We start from the raw sequence: 20,830 nt of genomic DNA on the forward strand, positions 1-20,830 counted from the left end.
ACATTTACCCCTTACAAAATCCTGTGTGTTTAAGTGTGTGTGTGTGAGTCTTAGTTTGTGTATGTCTCAGTGTCTCTGTACCCGTTTGTGGGTTGCAGTAGTCCACTGTGTACCCCTCCATCTGCATTAACTCCTGAGGTTCTGCCTTTTTCTGTCTGTAGCTGCACATGGCGAAGGTATACTGACTTACCTGACAGAAAATTTGATTATTGACACAATCTGTCACTTTGTAGAATCAATCAATGATGTTTTCACCTGAACGAGGACAAAGTATCGTCTCTTCCAGCGTTTCCAGACTCTCTGACCAAGAGCAAACAAGTGTCTGCAAAACACATACACACACAAAACCTTCATCATCCTCACCTTCATCATCATTTATGCTCATATTCACAATTATTTAGGATAAGACTAAAGATATATTTTTAAATAAATTTTTGAAGCCAAATTAATTAATTGTCATATACTTCATAGAGTTGGAAAATGAAGGAATGAAGCAGATGAGGTTAATACTGCGCTATTACTGAGGTTATTACGGGTTTTTTGGTGTGTTATTTTGTTGTTACGCACCAATTACGAACAGATCAAATTCCTTTGATCCGACTCTGATTCCTATGGAAGTCGGACACTGACCTCTGCTGACCATTTTCAGAATTACACACATTAAGATTAAGATTAAGATGGACTTTATTCATCCCCGTGGGGAAATTGAGTTATAGTAGCAGCGTATGCAGAGTAAAGAGACAGAAAAAAAATAAATACAGATAAGATTAGAATGTTATAAGCATATATACAGCATATATTATAAGCATATATATAATATATACATAATATAATATATACATATTATAAGCATTATAAGTATATATACATAAATATAGAATAAATTAGAAATAAAATTACAGCATAAACATTACACAATTATTGTTGAGTTGGTTTGAGTGAATTATAGAGTTTAATGGCGGACGGCAGGAATGACTTCCTGTACCGTTCCTTGGAGCAGCGAGGCTGCAGGAGTCTGTTGCTGAAGCTGCTCCTCAGTTTGTCCACTGTGTTATGGAGGGGGTGGGAGGGACTGTCCATGATTGTCCGCAGTTTCAACACCATCCTGTCCCTCACCACCTCGTCTAAGTTTGCCAGTTTACAGCCAACAACAGACCCTGCCTTTTTGATGAGTTTGTTGAGTCTGTTGGCATCCTTAGCTTTAATGCCTGCACCCCAGCACACTGCAGCAAAGAATATGGTGCTAGCCATGACAGACTGGTAGAACATGTGGAGCATCCTGCTGCAAACACTGAAGGACCTGAGTCTCCTGAGGACGTAGAGTCTGCTCATGGCCTTCTTGTAAACAGCATCGGTGTTTGTGGACCACTCCAGTTTATTGTCCAGCTGGACACCCAGGAACCTGTAAGATGGGACTAGTTCCACTTCTTTCCCACTGATGCAGACTGGGGAGGGTGGGGACTTGCTTTTTCTGAAATCCACCACCATCTCCTTCGTCTTGGTCACGTTGAGCTGCAGAAGGTTCTCCCTGCTCCACCTGACAAAACTCTCCACAAGGTCCCTGTATTCATCCTCCTGTCCATTCTCCACACACCCGACTATGACTGTGTCATCCGAGTACTTCTGGAGATGACATGTCTCAGAGTGGTACTGGAAGTCGGCTGTGTAGGTGGTGAACAGGAATGGGGAGAGCACAGTTCCTTGAGGAGCTCCTGTGTTGCTCATCAGGGGGTCGGACACACAGCTCCGCAGTCTCACAAACTGTGGCCGACCTGTCAGGTAGTCCTCGATCCAAGAAACAAGGGGAGCATCAATCTGCATCTTCTCCAACTTCGCCCTCAGCAGTCTTGGCTGGATGGTATTGAAGGCAGAAGAGAAGTCGAAGACCATGACCCGCACTGTGGTGTTTAGTCTGTCCAAGGAGGAGTAAGCCCTCTGCAGCAGGTATATCACTGCGTCATCAACCCCCACCTTGGGCTGATAGGCAAACTGCAGAGGGTCCTGAAAGGGGCTCACCAGAGGTCTGAGGTGTGACAGCACCAGCCGCTCCATGACCTTCATGATGTGGGAGGTCAGTGCTATTGGCCTGTAGTCACTCGGTGCCACAGGATGGGTCTTCTTTGGCACCAGGACCAGGCAGGATGTCTTCCAAAGCACTGGGATCCTCTGAAGATGAAGGCTCTGGTTGAACAGGCGCTGCAGTATTCCACACAGCTGCCTGGAGCAGTTCCTCAGCACTCGTGGGCTGATGCCGTCCGGTCCGGCAGCCTTTCTCTGGTTGAGCCTCTCCAGCTCTCTCCTCACCTGGCCAGACGTGAAGGATAGTCCTGTCGGGGGGATGGGTGACATGCTGGGATCCATGTAGGGTGTCAGCAGGGGGGAGGGGGAAGAAGTTGGCAGAGGTGTTAGGGGCTCTGGGAGGTGTGAAGGGGACCCATTGTTATCCAGAGGAATATTGGGACAGCTGGGGGAGGGGGAGCTAGAGTCAAACCTGTTGAAAAACTGGTTCAACTCATTGGCTTGGTCCACGTTCCCATCAGCTGAGCGTATTCCTTTCTTCTGGAAGCCAGTGATCGTCCTCATCCCACTCCAAACATCCCTGGTCTGGTTCCTCTCCAGTCTCTCCTCCAGCTTCTTCCTGTAGGCGTCCTTGCTCTCCTTCAGACTGCGTTTCAGTTGCTTCTGCACACTCCTGAGCTCAGCCGGGTCCCCAGCAGTGAAGGCCCTCTTCTTCTTATTCAAAAGGGCCTTCAGGTCACTTGTCACCCATGGTTTGTTGTTTGGGTAACAGCGTACCTTCTTGGTGGGGACGGAGTTCTCAGTGCAGAACTTGATGTAGTCGGAAACACAGTCTGTCAGTCCATCCAGGTCCTCACCATGTGGTTCACAGAGAGCAGACCAGTTGGTGGTCTCCAGGGCATCCCGCAGACAGTCCATGGCACCATCAGACCATTTCATAACAGTCCTCACAGTGACTGGTTGCTGCTGAACCACAGGTGTGTATGATGGGGAGAGCAGCACGAGATTGTGGTCAGACTTGCCTAGCGGAGGGAGTGCTGTGGAAGTGTATGCATTGGTGACATTAGCATACAGTAGATCCAAAGTCTTCCTGTCTCTCGTGCTGCACTGGACATACTGGTGGAATGTGGGGAGAGTGGACTTAAGGGAGGCATGATTGAAGTCACCTGGGATGAGGATAAAGGCTCCGGGATGTTTAGTCTGCAGGTCAGCCGTGACAGAGTGGATGACGTCACAGGCCGAGTCCGCTTTACCGGTCGGAGGAATATAAACGGTGATGGTGATGACGTTAGTAAACTCCCGTGGCAAATAGTATGGACGGAGTCCGATAGCAATAAGTTCCACGTCGGGACTGCACACGCGCTCCTTGACGTGAATATGCTCCGGGCTGCACCACCTGTTGCTAACGAACACGGCCAGTCCCCCTCCTTTCTTCTTACCGGCCGCGGTGGTGTCTCGGTCCGCTCGCACAGTGGTGAAACCAGCGATCGTCACATTAGAGTCCGGTATCAGTCCATGGAGCCACGTCTCCGTGAAACACATGATACTGGCCTCTCTGTACTCCCGCTGGGTCCGTGTGAGCGCCTCCAGCTCGTCCATCTTATTTGCCAGGGACCTGACATTCCCCGTTATGACCGCGGGGACGCAGGGTTTAAAACGTCGCCTCTTCATCCTCTGTTTAACTCCAGCCTTAGTCCCTCGTTGTTTCCTCCTCACCTCCTTAGGGATTTGGGGCTTCTCTCCGACCACAAAGGATGGTGGTCTTAGAGCCATCAGCTGGTCGCGTGTATAGACAATACCGCTCCGCTTCTCGGCACAGCTGATGGGGGCTGCGAATAACCCAAGCACCGCAAAACAGAGAAAAAAGTATTCGAGCCTCCAAAACATGGTGTCTGAATACTCCAGTTGAAAATGGAAAGAAAGAAAGAAAATCCACATAGAAAAGAATGTAAACAAGTATAGAAAACACTACGAAAGTTTAAAAAGAACAATTAAGTTTAGAGAGCTGCTACTACTGGCTGCCGCCTGAGACAGCGCCATTTAGCTTTGAATTGTTTACTTTCGCTGTTTGACTAAAGACAAACTGACTTTGATGTTTGAAAAATGTTTCATAAATTAGATTTAGATGTATATATTATAATATGTATATATTATATATATATATGCTTATAATATATGCTGTATATATGCTTATAACGTTCTAATCTTATTTGTATTTATTTATTCTGTTTCTATACTTTGTAAATACAAAACCTAGTCTACAGTTATATTAATCCACGTTAGGCTGCTACTACAATTGAATTTCCCTACGGGGATGAATAAAGTACATCTTGAATCTTGAATCTTGAATTGACTGATTGAAATTGAAGCTTCATAGTTTTTGAAGTTACTGAAATGACTGAAATGTTTGTTCATTCTTCCATCAGCAGTGGAAAGATCAAAGCTTCTTCATCATGGATGAGTGGATGAATGGGCCCCTCAGAACGTCTAGAAGGATCCAGAACCTGCTTGGATCATATGACCGACTCACCCGCTGTGTTTCATGTTGGGGGGTTTGTCCATGCAGACCGCCAGCTTGATCTTCAAGTCTGTGTCCTGGCTGTTCTTGGGAATCACCATGTTGTGGAACTCGGCCTGCTTTGGCCCGTTTGTGGTTGGATTAAGGACCACCTGAGGGAGTGCAGAATGGGTTAGAACTCTGCCGTTGTGTTGACTCAATCGTGTTCAAACAAGTCAAAAATGATGAAAATCCAGATCTTTTAAAAATGAACAACATTAGGAATAAAAACACATTAACAGAAACCAATATCCATCTTCTGTTCACACCATCAGAGAACGTCTATGTTCTGGTGGGTGAACGTGGTGCCAGCAGCAGGCATCAGGTGAACACAAGCTCTCCTGCTTGCTACACGGTAACTGTGCTACGGACACTAACACTGCTGACTGGGATGTGTGTGTGCTTCTGTGGAGGTGGGCTCACCCGGCCAAGTTCCTTGTCCTCCAGAGCCAGGACCCCGGTGCTCTCAGTGAAGAGCTTTACTTTGACAGATGGCAGTGGGTGAGCCGTGGTGAAGTCACCCTGAGTCCCCCACCTGAAAAACACCTCAATCACAATGTTCAAAAACATTTTCACTCTGAAAACAAAGGACAACAGTGGGCCAAGAGGACCTACAGGGACTTTTAATGGCCTACCGGGACTTTTTCTGGCAAACTGGGACTTTCAACGGCCTACTGGGACTATTTATGGTGTATCAGGACTTTAAATGTCCTACTGGTACATTTATGGACTAATGGGACTTCTCTGGAGCTCATTGCAGCCCATCCTCTTGTGTTTTTCTCTAAGGGGTTAGCGATAGTTCTACTCCCACAAGTATGCAACATTAATCTGTGTCAAATGGTGCACGCCATGTGCCTGTCTATGCATAATGAAGTCTCACAGAGACGAGCCTGCTCTAAAGGACATGAAGAAGAAAAAATCTGGCCAAAGATGAAGGTCAGATTAACTTGAGAAAAAACTGAAATATGTGTTAGAATTTCACGCCTTGGGTCAGATAGTAATCAGAATGTTGTCGCAGCTCCAAAGAGAACAAAGAGAAGCTGGGCCATAGTGAAGACCACGATGGACAGTCAGATATTAATGTTTCTAAATGCACGTAAAGAGTAGCCTGTCTGCCTGTTGGCATCGACGTCAACAACATTAAAGTCCCTCACAGGGAGGAATGGCCAGATCACTACAGACCACTATGGGGCCAGTATTCCAGGGCACAAACACTCAGAAATGCCTTTGAGACATTCCTCTGAATAAGAGGAGTAACAGCATTTATTTTCTCACTTTAAGTGCTGACAACAGCAACCTTAGCACTGCAGCACTGTATGAAGATCTGGTCATCTGTAATCTCAGGTGCTGAATAAAAGAATATTAAGGTTTTAATAAAAAGTTAAAGGAAGAGATGATGACATCACAGAGTTGTTGGATAGAAATAGAGGGAAGCTTGGGGCCCTGCCTGGCTGGGATAAAAATCTCCTTAACTAACAGCAGGGGGCCGTGAAAGGGCAGCCTCATTACCTCGAGGACCCCCTGCTATCGCCAAACTCCACCTCAGGTCATGAACTAAAGGAACAAAACTGAATTCCTCTATCTGCACTCTGAAGAGACCTAGTTTGATTTCTACCACCTGCTGAGTTCTCTAGCTGCTTCACCGTGGTGGGAACATTTAGACGATCAGCAACCGGAATTCTGGTCTATAATGAGGACCACAGGAGGCTTGGGTTTGTGCTGTTTGTGGTTTTACGGTGAATCATAACCAGATTAATGTTATTCTGCCTACAAACATGCTGAGGTGATGAAGATGAGGAACTGACTGAGGTCTGGAGGCTTCTGCCTGGTCCGTCTGCAGTTTCTCTCCTCCCTCCACCTCCATGGTGCAGTAAACAACCCGGTTTGGGGCCAAAGAATTCAGACCCTGAACTTCCACAATCACAATCTGGAAAAGAAAATCTCACTTTAACTCCAACAATGGTAAAAAGAGACTCAACAAAGCAAAGTTTTTGCAGGACACAGTGAAGAAACCATCTGTGACCTCCTGACTGGACTCCAGTGATGATAATGGATGCTTCCTCAGCTACTGACCTCCAGGTTGAAGGACAGAAGGACATCAGACTTGGACAGGACCTCTCCCTCCTCTCCAATGTCCAGGAAGGAGTTGTTGAGTGAGGAGCGCTTCAACCGCTGTTTGAAGTCTGGGCCCCCTTTAGCCACTGGCAGACTCTCAAGGTTGGCCATGAGCAGGTTGATGGATGAGTGCAACTCCTCCACATACAGAGACTCCATGTCTGCCGACACAAACCTGGGAAATCTCTTCTCCTAGAAAGTTTAGAATTTTTCAGGTTCTTCTGGAATCATCTCAAATGCCCAGAAGCATAAATCAATAATCTGTTTTGCTTCAGCACCAAGTAAATGAGATGATTTTCTGCTGTTGCCATATGAACTGATTATAAGTCTGTAAAATTACAGAAATTCACTCTTAAAATCACTGCCATTTTATCCAGCCAATCAACTAGTCAGCAGTCAGCAAATGCAGTAACCTTCCAGGATCTCACCCTGGAGATCTTCTCAGCCAGCTGAAGACGCCCATCAAGCTCTCTGCGAATCTGTGCCGCCTGCTCATCTGTGCTGTCCAACTGAGAGAGGAAACACAAATGATGTCATCAGTCACATGGTCCTGCTTCTTCCCATCTACCATGACTGGTTTTCTTGGTGGCAAAAAAATGTACAAATCAAAGTTAGCATTGATGAATGATTACATCTGACTCAAAGAACTGACGGCTGCAGTTTCTATGTGGGCCACCAGCTGCTGCTGCAACAATGCTGACACCGTGTGGAAGGGGGAGAAGGAGTAAAGAAGTGTCTGTGGTGCTTCGAAATGTCAGACAGAGGAAAATTCCTGCTGAGGTGGATGCTTCTGTGCTCGGCCCTGGATTCAGCTCCTCTTTCACTCCTCACGCCACAACCTTAAAGGTCTCGATCAGGAATGAGGATTGAGCCAGTAGTATGCCACACAATGTGGCATACTGCCTACATTTACTGTTACCATGGCAACCGATGCTCAGCACACAACCTGAGATTTAAACAGCTGGAAAAGAATTACAGGTACCCCTACAGCAAAAAGGTTCCACGTTCGAATCCCCCGTTTCTGTGTAGAGTTTCATTTTCTGTGTGTGTTTGTGTGTTCTCTCTGGCTCCGTCCACAGTCCACCGACTTGCATGTGAGGTGAACCGGTGGCTCTGAACTGGCCCCAGGTGTGATTGTGAGTTGGCTGTCTGGATGTCGGCCCTTCAGTGAACCGACAGCTAGCAGTAGAAGATGGTTGGTTGGACACATAGATGATGGATAGATGGATGATGGACAGACAGATGATGGACAGACAGACAGATGATAGACAGATGGATGGATGAACAGATGGATAATTGATAGATGGATGTTGAACAGGTGGCCAGATGGATGGTGGACAGACAGATAATGGACAGATGGATAATGGACAGACTGATGGTGGACAGATGGACGGTTGGACAGATGGATGTGGACAGATGGATGCCTATTGTATCTGTTTGCAGTAGTTATGTCACAGCTCCATTCCCCCAGTTCCCTCCTGTCCCTCTGCCTCAGTAATTTTCCACTCTCCCTGCCTCTGCTCCACTCTACCTGCCAGCCACTCCCACCCCATCAGCTCAACTCCACTCACCTGCAAGCACAGCTGCAGTCGATTCCCAATCAGCCCTGCTTATAAGCCTCCCCTGCACTCTCACTCTTCGCCAGATTGTTCTTCTGCGTTTCCATGCAAGACTCTCCAGCACTTCTTACCTGCCTGACCTCCTGTTGCCAAACCTGTTTGCCTCTAACCTGCCTGCACTGCCTGTCTCCCGGTAAACTCACCAGCCTTCCGTCCCTGAGCACGACTTCAGCGTTTCTGGTTCCTGTCTGCTCACCTGGTCCTGAATTCTCCGCCTGGCCCCAACTTCCCTGCTGCTCGTCCCCAGTCTGCTCTGCTGCATCGTCGGCCTCATCTCCTGTAAGCCCCTTTCTGTCACTCCTGCCCGCTGTAAACGGAACTGTACAGTTCCGAGGGTTCTCGTCCTCCCCCTCGGTTCTGCTTTCTGGCTCTGCTCAACCCAATCCCCGAGCCTTAAACCCATAGACTTTGTGTGGGCCCTGAGCCTGAAGAACGGACTGTTTCCTCGTCTGCCTGAGTTCCAGTTTGCCCGTGTACTAATAAAGGTCATTACCAACGGTCCCAGCTTTCCAGAGTGCATGCTTTTGGGTCCAAATTGCACCCGTCACAGTACAATCTGGCCAAACATGGACCCAGCACACTCGTCATCACCTCAGTCTTGCTTGGACCAGGTGGAGGGAAGGCTCTAACAATTTGAGGCCCAGCTAGCCTTCAATGCTGCAGAGGCTCGGCAGACGGCATCGGCCTTGGAGCAGGCATTAACTTCAATAGCCACCCAGGTCCAACAGCTGACATCTCAGTGTCACAACCGGCCGCTCCTGTACCTGCTCCAGCTCCTCCTCCTCCGGTTCCTGCTCTCCCACCAGGCACTGCTCCAGAGCCCCAGGTGGGAGCCCCAGAGCGTTATTCTGGGGACCCTGAGGGCTGCAATCCGTTTCTGACGAACTGTTCTATCCTATTTGCTCTGCAGCCCTAAACCTTGGCCTCAGAAGCGGCAAGGGTTGCCTTTACCATCAATCACCTGACTGGCAGAGCACACCTGTGGGGAACAGCAGAGTGGGAGAGGGGCACGCCGGCCTGTTCCTCCTTCCAGGCTTTCTCTGCTGAACTTCATAAAGTTTTTGGACCTGTTTCTCTGGGCCCGGATGCTGCCGGGGGACTTATGAGCCTGAAGCAGAGGAGTCGGCCCATTGCCGACTACACTATTGACTTCCGTACCCGGGCTAGCGCCATACATTAAGGGAGAGTTGGTTTCCTTTGATCTTCAGGGGGCCATGGTCTTCACCAAGTTGGATCTCCGCAATGCCTACCACCTAGTCCGGATCCGGGAGGGGGACGAGTGGAAGACTGCCTTCAACACACCCACTGGACACTATGAGTACCTGGTCATGCCTTTCGGCCTTACTAATGCACCGGCCGTATTTCAGCCGCTCATTAATGACATTTTAAGAGACATGCTCAACAAGTTTGTGTTTGTCTACCTAGATGACAACTTGATCTTCTCCCGGTCCAAGGAGAAACATGTGCATCATGTCCAGGCCGTCCTCAAACGCCTGCTGGAGAACTCTCTGTTAAAGCCTAGAAGTGCGAGTTCCATGCTACCTCCGTCTCTTTCCTGGGGTACATCATCAGTCAAGGTAGCGTAGAGATGGACCCCACCAAGGTCTCTGGCGTCACCTCCTGGCCCATTCCCAAGTCCCGGAAACAGATGCAACGGTTCCTAGGGTTCGCCAACTTCTACCGAAGGTTCATCCGGGGATACAGCACCGTGGCCGCTCCACTCACTACTCTCACCTCCTCCAAAGTACCCTTCCGTTGGTCCCAGGCTGCTGAGGAGGCATTCCAGAACCTAAAGCCCCGGTTCACCTCAGCTCCCATTCTCCTGGTTCCTGATCCTGAAAGGCAGTTCATAGTAGAGGTGGATGCTTTTGATGTGGGGTCGGAGCCATTCTCTCTCACTGCTCTGCTGATGACCAGAAAATGCACCCCTGTGCCTTCTTCTCCCGACGTCTGTCTCCGGCAGAAAGGAATTATGACATTGGGAACCGAGAACTGTTGGCGGTGAAACTGGCGTTGGAGGAATGGCGTCACTGGTTGGAGGGGACTAAATTGCCCTTCCTGGTTTGGACGGACCACAAGAACCTAGAGTACATCCGTTCAGCGAAGAGACTGAACTCCCGTCAGGCCAGGTGGTCCTTGTTCTTTACCAGATTCAACTTTTCCCTCTCCTATCTGCCGGGCTCCCGCAACGTCAAGCCTGACACTCTATCGCCAGTTCTTGGGAACAGAAGACACTGCCCTTAACCCGGACACCATTCTCCCTGCTCCCTGAGAGGAGCGTGTAAAAGCTGCCTTGGAGAATCAGCCTGGTCCCAGCTCCTATCCTCCTGACCACCTGTTTGTCCCGGTGGGTCTGACGTCCTGCAATGGGCCCACGGCTCCCGGCTCACTTGTCACCCAAGTATTCAGCGCACTAAAGAGGTCCTGCAACGATGGTTCTGGTGGCCCACTTTAGAGGACACAAGAGAGTTTGTCAACGCCTGCCTGATCTGTAGCCAGCACAAATCCTCCTGCCAGGCCTCTGCTGGTTACCTGCAACCTCTGCCTGTGCCACATCGGCCCTGGTCCCATATATCACTGGACTTTGTTACCGGTCTGCCACTGTTGGGCGGATTCACCACTATCCTGACAGTGGTAGACCGTTTCAGCAAGATGGCCCACTTTGTGCCCCTACCCAAGCTTCCATCGGCCAAGGAGACTGGTGAACTAGTTCTGCAGCACATATTTCGGCTCCACGGCCTTCCGTCTCTGATCGGGGTCCCCAGTTCACGTCCGTATTCTGGCGGGAGTTCTGCAGCCTCATCGGGGCCACCGTAAGCCTGTCCTCTGGGTTCCATCCCCAATCCAACGGCCAATCGGAGAGGATGAATCAGGAGATGGAGACGGCACTTTGCTGCATGGCGTCCAGACACCCCTCCACTTGGTCCAAGCAGCAACTGTGGGTAGAATATGCCCACAGCACCCTAACCAACTCCGCCACTGGACTTTCTCCCTTCCAGTGAGCCTACGGCTTCCAGGTGCCGCTGTTCCCTGCCCTGGAGAAGGAAGCTTCCTGTCCGTCCATCAAGGCCTTTATCCACCGTTGCCGCCAGACCTGGACCCAGGCTACGACAAGCTGACGTTACGACGGCCGCCAACCGCCATCGTTCCCAGGCTCCCAATCACCTGGTGGGCTAGAAGGTATGGCTCTCGACCAGAGACCTTCCCTTAAGGGTGGAGTCCAAAAAGCTGGCTCCTACGGTCATCGGGCCATTTTTAATTTGTCATCAACCCTGCAGCTGTCAGGCTTAAGTTGCCCGTGCCATGCGGCTCCACCCAACCTTCCATGTCTCCAGGATCAAGCCGGTTCGAGAAAGTCCGTTGATGCCTGCTTGTCAGCCGCCACCACCTCCATGGATCATTGATGGGGGTCCAGCCTTCACAGTTCGCTGCCTGCTGCGCACCCACCGCCGCGGAAGGGGTCTCTAGTATTTAGTGGACTGGGAGGGATACGGCCCAGAGGAGAGGTCATGGGTCCCGGCCCGTCACATCCTGGATGCGCAGCTCATCCGCGAGTTCCATCGATATCACCCTCACCAGCCCTCCAAGATCCCCACTGCTGGTGGGTGCGCCAATTTAGAGACTCTGTCCTCCCTGAAGAGAAGGGGCCATCCTCAGGGGAAGACGACTCGGAAGAATTTTAGCCCTCCTCCAGGCCCCTTCCACCCACCCGGCTCGGCTTGGACTTTGTTTTTGGGACGTCAGGGGCCGTCCCTTGAGAGGGGGGTTCTGTCACAGCTCCATTCCCCCAGTTCCCTCCTGTCCCTCTGCCTCAGTAATTTTCCACTCTACCTGCCAGGCACTCCCAACCCGTCAGCTCAACTCCACTCACCTGCAAGCACAGCTGCAGCCGATTCCCAATCAGCCCTGCTTATAAGCCTCCCCTGCACTCTCACGCTTCGCCAGATTATTTTTCTGCGTTTCCATGCAAGACTCTCCAGCGCTTCTTACCTGCCTGACCTCCTGTTGCCAAACCTGTTTGCCTCTAACCTGCCTGCACTGCCTGTCTCCCGGTAAACTCACCAGCCTTCCGTCCCTGACCACAACTTCTGCCTCAGCGTTTCTGGTGCCTGTCTGCTCACCTGGTCCTGACTTCTCCACCAGGCCCCGACTTCGCTGCTGCTCGTCCCCAGTCTGCTCTGCTGCATCGTCGGCCTCATCTCCTGTAAGCCCCTTTCTGTCACTCCTGCCCGCTGTAAACGGAACTGTACAGTTCCAAGGGTTCTCGTCCTTCCCCTCGGTTCCGCATTCTGGCTCTGCTCAACCCAGTCCCCGAGCCTGAAACCCATAGATTTTGTGTGGGCCCTGGGCCTGAAGAACGGACTGTTTCCTTGTCTGCGTTCCAGTTTGCCCGTGTACTAATAAAGGTCATTACCAACGGTCCCAGCTTTCCAGAGTGCTGCTTTTGGGTCCAAATTGCACCCATCACAAGTTAAAAGCTTGGGATCATTCATCTCACAGATAACATAAGAAATTGTGCTGCTGTACCATCAAGTTTAGAGTTTGGTGGGCGGGGCCAGGATGGAGGTCTCCCTGGACAATACCCACAGAAGATGGTTCTCATTTGTCAGCTCGTCAAAATGCAGCTGCTGAGCTTGAGGACCATAAAGTTACCATAGAGTCATGTTTGCTGAGCAAGCAGAAAGAATGCGTGAGGAGCAGAACCATCTCCAGTGACAGCAGATTAAAAAGCCTGTGATGGGAACTGCCCTAGAGCCAGACACAAGCGGAACCATAGATAAGGACTTTCCTTTGAAGGGTCCGGCAAATCATTGCTTGCTTACTTAGGTTATGCCTCCCTTCATGAAAGCCAAGAACAGAAACTGAAGAGGCGGAATGCTGGGAAGGAACATTCTTCATCTCAGATGGGATTAGAAGGGGACAGAAAGGGAGGAGGAAAAAGACAGAGGAAGAGGGAGGATGAGGAGGAAAAGGGAGGGAAAAATAGAGGAAGAGGGAGGATGAAGAGAGGAAGAGTGGGAAGGAGGAAGAGGAGAAGGTTGTGATGTTATCAGGAGGTATGGATCAATACTGTCCATCCTTTGCTATGTACAATGAAAACAAATAGACAAAATTATCATGTTTGGTAACTCTGCTTCTGTGGAGGCCTCGTCTTCACTTTCTGTTTCTGTGTGAATGTTCAACTTTGACCTGTAGGTGGGTGGAGTCTCTGCAGCTCTACACATGGACTCTGGGAATATTTGCTTAACTCTGAATGCCTGATAGGTTCTCTTAGAAGAAGAAAATAATCACATCCCACACAGGTTTGAAGCCAGGTCAGAAAGTTCTGTATCCATGACAGGACAGCAGGCCTTCAGAGAACTTGCAGCAAACCTCCAAGATCAAGTGTTTTCATCTGAGCTGGAGTCATAGAAATACCACACGCCCAGGGTTCAAAGCCATATTTCTGGTTGTAAAGATGAGAAGGCTGCACACTAAAGAAGAACCTCGCACTCTTCTGTGGAACCAGAGTGTGTGTGAGACCTGTGTCAAACCTACCTGACAGGCATTGTACAGCAGTTGGTGCTCAAATTTGCGGATGCCGAGGATCTGCTGGAACATCTCATACAGCTGCTCCTTGCTGAGGATGAGCTCCGACACAACGCTGAGGTGCACCCTTTGTGGCTGCCGTCTCATGTTCTCCTCACCTCTGTAGATAGCGTCATACTTTGCAATCCAGGAGCTCAGCACTGTTTCTTTGCTCAGGCCGTCAATCTCAGGTAAGCTCCGGACACGACGCTCAATATTCTTCTTGAAGACCTCACGGAAGTCATTGGCTGAGCAGCCTCCGCTCTGAACCATCCGGGAAACACGCTCGCTCTTGAGGAAACCCTGTCAGAAACAGACACACCACCATGACTTCTAGAAGACCGAGGAACACCACCCCACCAAACCCTCAGAAAACATCCAAACACTTCAAATCAGAGCTGCTGCTCCTTCACATTTAGAGGAATCAGCTGAGGTGGCTCGGGCACCTGTTTCAGATGTCCCCTGGACACCTCCCTAGGGAGCACTATTTTGGTTTAAGATGATGTGGTGTTACCTGGTCATGATATTATTCTTCTGCAAAGAGCTGCTCAATCAGGGTGACCCACCCTGTCCTGCAGGCTAGATCATGTCTGAGCGCTCATGATTTTATTGATATATCCAGGTCAGCCTGTGGGCCAACCTGATCTGTCTTCTTACTGGTAGAAACCAGAGCACCCAGAGGAAACCCACACTGCCTCACAGCAAGAAGTTGCTGTGAGGCAGTAGTGCTAACCAGCATGCTGTCATAGTGTCCCAGCTGCAGGAATCTGATGGTCAAACATAGGCTAAGCACATACAACCGTCCTGGATGAGGCTGATGATTGGTCAACAGAAAGTCAACATGTAGATCTTCACCCAACAGTTACATAATGCCAGGAGTCCTGCAGCAAGGATGGAGACAGCCTGAACCGAGTGCACCGCTCAATCAAATCAAATTAATCTTTATTTATATAGCGTCTTTTACAATCAAAATTGTTTTAAGGCGCTTTCCAGAATCCCAGGGCCTAACCCCAGACAAGCAACAGTGGCAAGGAAAAACTCCCCTTTAACAGGAAGAAACCTTGAGCAGGACCAGGCTCATGTAGGGGGACCCTCCTGCTGATGGCCGGCTGGGTAGAGAGAGAGGAGAGGGGGGAGGATAGGTAGAGGATAGAATGGAGAGGAGAGGAGATGAGAGGAGAGCACGGGCACAGAGCACAGAAACACATACAAAAATACACTATTTATGCAAGCCGCCGGTTGAGTGGGTCAGCGGGGCCAGAGGTCATCATGCAGCTTCGAAGGCGGCGATACCTGTAAATGAATACAGAAGGGGAGAGGAGGGGGGGAGCAGAAAAACTACACAAGAATCAGCATAACTAGTCTACTTGATGAGGAGGAGAGGAGAGGAGAGGAGAGGAGAGGAGAGGAGAGGAGAGGAGAGGAGAGGAGAGAGAGGAGAGGAGAGAGGAAACCATGACCCAGTGGGGTGACAGAGGCCTGTCAGGTGATCATGTTTCTGGACCCCGGCAGCCTTGGCCTATAACAGCATAGCTAAGATGTTAACCTGATGATTAGATGACCCCCTAAGTAGGATAATTTGTCTGTCTATGATAGTAACTGGAACTACAGAATTACCATAATTTCCGGACTATAGAGCGCACCGGATTTTAAGCCGCAGGTATCCCACGTAGTAATATGAAAAATTAGATCGAAAACATTCAGTACGGTATATGTTTTTATTACCGTAAGAGACGAGTCACGGACGAGTGACAGACAGGTAAGAAACAACAGCCACTCTTTTCACTTGTATGTTTATACAGAGACCTTAAATCCAATTTTTATCACTTCAGGATTTTTTACCTTTTCTTTTAATTTAATCCGCTTAGCAACATAAACAAATATATTCTACCGGTAAATGCTTTTTTATTCTAACGGTGTCTGTAATGCAGCTACCTTGAAATATACGTTTGTATCAGCTACACACAAATTACGTTGTTTATGCTTTTTTACTCAAACAATGAACAATCTAAAACTCCCCGATGGCCCACCTCTAAAATCTTCTATTTTCATCGTGGTGGCGATTGCTTTTGCCTTCCATCTGAGTTGTACAGTGTAAACACCGCGGCCGCCTGCTCTCTGTGTGTTGACCCAGTCTTCCAGAAAGTTTTCAAGCTCGGGCCACCTGCGATGTTTACGTCTAAAAGCTTTTGTCGTCTTTTTGCTTTGGATCAGTTCTTCAGGCTGGCATCTCCACCTTCTCGCCATTGATTACCGTAATGTATGCCAAGATTACGTGTGGCAGCTCGATTTCCTTCTTCAACCGCCAGAGTGATCGCTTTTAACTTAAAAGTCGCATCATAAGCTTTTCTTCTAGTATTTTCCACGTTGATGAGGGTTAGTAAAAATGACTGATTCACAATAGTTGTAAGAACTATCAGAATAAGCCGCAGTGTTTAAAATGTAGGAGAAAAGTAGCAGCTTATAGTCCGGAAATTACGGTAGTAAGAATAAGCGTTTTCAAAGAGGTAGGTTTTAAGTCTGATCTTAAAAGTAGAGATGGAGTCAGCCTCCCATACCTGGACAGGGAGCTGGTTCCATAGCAGGGGGGCCTGGTAGCTAAATGCTCGGCCCCCCATACTACTCCTAGAGACTCTGGGAACCACAAGTAGACCAGCATTTGATGTAACACAGGAGTTCTGAGGTTTTGAGTTCTGAACCTTTAACATGCAACAGGAGGATTCTAACACCTCCAATGACGTCACATATCTGGAGGCTGCTACAAGTGTTAGGGCGTCTAAACCAGTTCTTTATTGAGAAAGACCTGGTTGATTAGACATTTTACTCAACACGTTATCTTTGATCTCAACAAAAGACAACAATAGACAGGTGGACATCTAACGTGGTTAATGAACTGCCACTCTTCCATCAGTCTACCCACCGGCCACCCAGCATCATGAAATAATTACCATCTAATATGAGTCAAAGTCAGGACAGAAGACATTCTCAAGGTGGTCACACTGTTAAGCATGGAATGTGCTACAGGAGTGTTGACAACATATCAAACAAAAGGATCCGGAACATCTGATAGATCTTATACTAATAGCACGCTGCTAACCCCATATATCCTCCACATATCTGTGTTTATTATGTCTGAACAATTCATACTGGAGAATTCATGAATCACAAGGTCTCTGCTGCCACAACGATTATTCTGAAACACAGGAAATGAAAATCGTTAGCATTATTCTCCAACAGAACCATCATCAGGGTGGTTCGGATGGCTCTGTGGGTGCTCTGGTTTCAACCGACCCTCCTTCAGACACAAATGTCAGCAATTATTACTAATGAATCGATGAGCCCCCCTCTACCTCCGCTTTCAGATTTGACTGAATTATTTACACACCAGCAGATGCCCCCTGAGTCAGGAGGTTAAAGATTCCAACCATCTGAGGGACTGAAGACCATTACCACAGCAACACGCCAGAGTTTGTCCCACCAGCTGAGCCAAGATTGGGACATTTTTATAAAAATATAACCAGCCCTTTAATCTGAGGAACCAGAGAAACCTGCTGAGAATATGTTCAATGTGTTCAGATTTTTTTTCTCTGACTTTTTGACCTTTGATGACTCTGTGAACAATGTCAGCCATTTTTGATGTGATGAAAATTGAAAAACATGTTTAGCCTTAAATGTGAGCGTCCTCTTTTACCTCCCATCAGTCATAAAGTTCAAATAAAACATGACATGTGCTTCTCATGGAAACAGGTTGTGACTGAAGTTAACAGTCAGCAGCATCCAAGAGAGTCACCCTCGCCAGTCACCCTCAAAGGTCACCCCTAAAAATAAAAATACCTCTAGACTTAATTCTATAAGGAATGTTCCGCTGATCTCTATTGAAACTGAAAATGGCAAAAAGCACAATGAACAGAAAAAGCAGGTACACAGGCAACGACCACAAACCTGCCGCAATAATTTCAGGGAGAACACGTACGGATGTGAGAGCAAAAAGGCAGGACATAGGAAGAACATGAGAAGAACAGAAACCATTTCAAATTAACTCTATTGATCATTGAGCAGATTTCAAAAATAATGTTACAGATTCTAACTGTATGAAAGTCATTCATAAACATCAGCAAGGTCAGAGACCACAGCCACACCACCAAATGAAGCTGCATGGATTTTCTTCCAATCACTCGTAAACATCATGTGATCATCACGTCATATCTGAGGCTCATTAAAGCTAAAGTAAAACCACTGGCTGAGTGTCACAATCTGCTAAAATGAGCACATAAACATCTCCACTGGTTAACCTCAGTCAGCCAGGTCGAAGGCAGTTGGACTTCTTTTAGTTTTCTGAACATGTTTGACCTCTGATACAGGATGCTTCTTCAGTTCTAAACTGGGGGAATCCTAGAGTTCTATAAACTGTACTGGTTTACTGAATGCCATCACTGGTGGTCATTGGTATTATTAAAGGGTGGGTCATCATCCGATGTTGGGTTTGATCAATTGTGAAACTTTCTGGGAAGGGATACCACTACAGCACTGGGAGCAACAACTGGTGGTCACACATAAATACACACCAGTGATAACCTGCTCCTATTTTCACAGCGATTAAAGAAGCTGTGAAAATGAGAGGTGAAGAAAGAACTGCAGCAATACATTTATACAGAAAAAGCAGGAAGGGGCTGCTACATCGACACTGTCAGACAGGAGCAGAGTTACACAAGAGAGAGTGTGTGTGTGGGTGGGGGGGGGGCTTTCCTGCCTCTGGCGGTACCTGGTGTGTGTGAGACCTGAAGCACCAGCAATGACAGAACTAACCTCTAACACCTGAGACAGGAAGTACAGATCAACCAGCAGCTTTCCGTCAAACCACCTGACCAAACCTTTCAACACTCAATTGAAGGTGAAAAACTTGCAGCAGAAAACACAATGTGACTTCTGTCAATTCTCTGGATTAAACTCTTAACCTGTTTTGGAATAAAACACCCCATCAGATCTCACCTGACTAACACAGCAGTAAGAGAGAGCCTGATAGTCACCAGTCCGAGGTGACCCACCATCTCTGGGCCCTTTACTAACCTCGCCTTTGTTCCACTGTGTAATAGTTTGATTATTATAGGAGGTTTTTAGGACGGGACACTGGAGTTGCTGCCTACCTGGTTTTAAACATTTCATTGCTCAGGTGAGCTTGCTGTCAATACTGTGCATAATATAAATAAACCTCAGTGAATCTTTGGAAAACTCACTGTGCCTTTGGTGTCCAAAGAATCTTGAAACAAAAGCAGAGTTTTTGGTGAAAATGTGGTCTGAGAAGGAAAGACGTGTCCATCCAGATGATTGTACTCTCTTTGGCCAGGAGGCAGAGCTAGAATCACCACCTGCTAACAAACACCTTCAGCCCTCTAGAACATTTCTGCCCCAGATTACTAAAGGTTCCTCGAAGGTTCACCAATAACATTGAGTGATCCCCAAACCTAAACTGGCTCCAGGGGATCTGAAAGGCTCTGGGCATCACTCATCAGTTCTGTTTTGTTCTGTCTGTGGTTGTGTAACAGAGTTCTTCTGGTCTCACTTGTGACGAAGTCATGATTGTGGCTGACTTTAATGGTCATGTAAATGCTGATCTGATCTAGTTCTGACTGACAGATCTTTCTTTGGAACACCTGCAGTGTTTGAAGGTGCAGCAGCCTCCATCCTGTCAACCTGAGAGAGACAATGAATCAGAGGAGGCTTTTCTATGATGCATTCTTTTCCTCCTCCTTCACCCAGCTCTCCATTCTCAGCTCTTGAATTCTAACCTTCTATCAGTAATGTTGAGCTTCACTGTGTGGATGGTTTAGAAGTTAATGTCAGTCTGGTTTATTATGAATTTATCCTCCATTTCTTTGAATTTTGAGCCCAGAATCAAACCTCCGCCTCCTACAATATAATTTATTCAAACAGAAACAGAGCTTTTAGAAAAAGTTCTTGCCTCATAGTAGCTCCTAACTGCATTGCAGAAGGCTTCATCAGCCACAATCTGAGTCTCCCCACTGAGAAACGCCAAAAACCGTTCCTTCACCGCCTGAAGCTGCTGCTTGTTCACCTGAGAGCAGACAGAAGAGATGAAGAGAAGAAGGGATGAAAGAGAACAAGGAGCAGATTAGACATTCCACCATTAGCACATTAGCTTCTCAATAACAGAAGGAAACCTGTAGCAGCACCGCAGAGCTCTGATGGACCTTTTGAGTCTGGGAACAATGTCGATCATCTGGAGGTTTCAGGGTCATCACTTGACGGCTGACTGACCTTCCCTAATGCAGAGGCAGCAGTCATGTGGAACAACATTACTGATGTTCTGTCACGTTACTGGCTGAAACATCTTCAGACAGAACCTTTGATTGAATCCAAACTTGAAACTCCTGAACCAGATTCACACATTCAACTGAAAAATGGAGAGATTGAAATTTTCTGGTCCACAAATGGCCCATGTGAAGAAGAGATTTTCCTGGACCTTGCTAACATCTGGAAGACCTACTTTCCGATAACAGAACCCCTCAGAGCAGAGCAGAAAAGAAAACATTGGCAAGAATGTCAGCATTCTCATTTGTCTGGTCAAGCCCACAATAGGCAGAGCTGCATGTGGATGAAGATGAAACACACTGCTGCCAACAGTAAATCTATCCTGCGAGTGACAGAGGGTGGACTTATCTGCGTCTCACAGGGTCCTGCGTGGGTTTCCTCCAGGTTTAGCCGCCTTTAACTACAGCGGATGAAAAGAGAAGCTGCTGCAACAGTGGAGTGCTCCATGAATTTCTCTCACATGTTGTCATTAGTACTACTGTGGTTTTAGGGCCGTGGCATCAGGGATTGAGTAGTGGATCCCCAATTGATTTAAAGATTGCAGGAGGTTTTGATTCACTAATGCTAACACCTGGATTAGTGCTGTTCTTCGTTCCTTTTTTACATCATGAGAGACTTTAAA

The 20,830-nt window shown here is 48.0% G+C and overlaps 1 protein-coding gene across 19 annotated transcripts in view; it reads right to left on the bottom strand.

Annotated features, from left to right (window-relative positions):
* The window catches only part of cadps2 (Ca++-dependent secretion activator 2), a 55,395-nt gene that overhangs the window by 30,473 nt on the left and 4,092 nt on the right, over positions 1-20,830 (bottom strand). For all 19 annotated transcript variants that reach the window (XR_008953502.1, XR_008953503.1, XR_008953504.1 and 16 more), the window contains exons 2-10: positions 19,838-19,951; positions 13,849-14,181; positions 7,120-7,200; positions 6,650-6,883; positions 6,382-6,503; positions 5,000-5,111; positions 4,550-4,689; positions 256-322; positions 82-190 (exon numbers count right to left, since the gene is read on the bottom strand). Coding sequence is in view for 16 of the 19 variants with exons in the window: in XM_057053188.1 (XP_056909168.1) it covers positions 82-190; positions 256-322; positions 4,550-4,689; positions 5,000-5,111; positions 6,382-6,503; positions 6,650-6,883; positions 7,120-7,200; positions 13,849-14,181; positions 19,838-19,951 (1,312 nt within the window). In the remaining 3 variants the exon portion in view is untranslated. The remainder of the gene's footprint in view (positions 1-81; positions 191-255; positions 323-4,549; positions 4,690-4,999; positions 5,112-6,381; positions 6,504-6,649; positions 6,884-7,119; positions 7,201-13,848; positions 14,182-19,837; positions 19,952-20,830) is intronic.

The sequence above is a fragment of the Takifugu flavidus genome, chromosome 13, assembly GCF_003711565.1.
Source record: "Takifugu flavidus isolate HTHZ2018 chromosome 13, ASM371156v2, whole genome shotgun sequence".
NCBI lineage: Eukaryota > Metazoa > Chordata > Actinopteri > Tetraodontiformes > Tetraodontidae > Takifugu > Takifugu flavidus.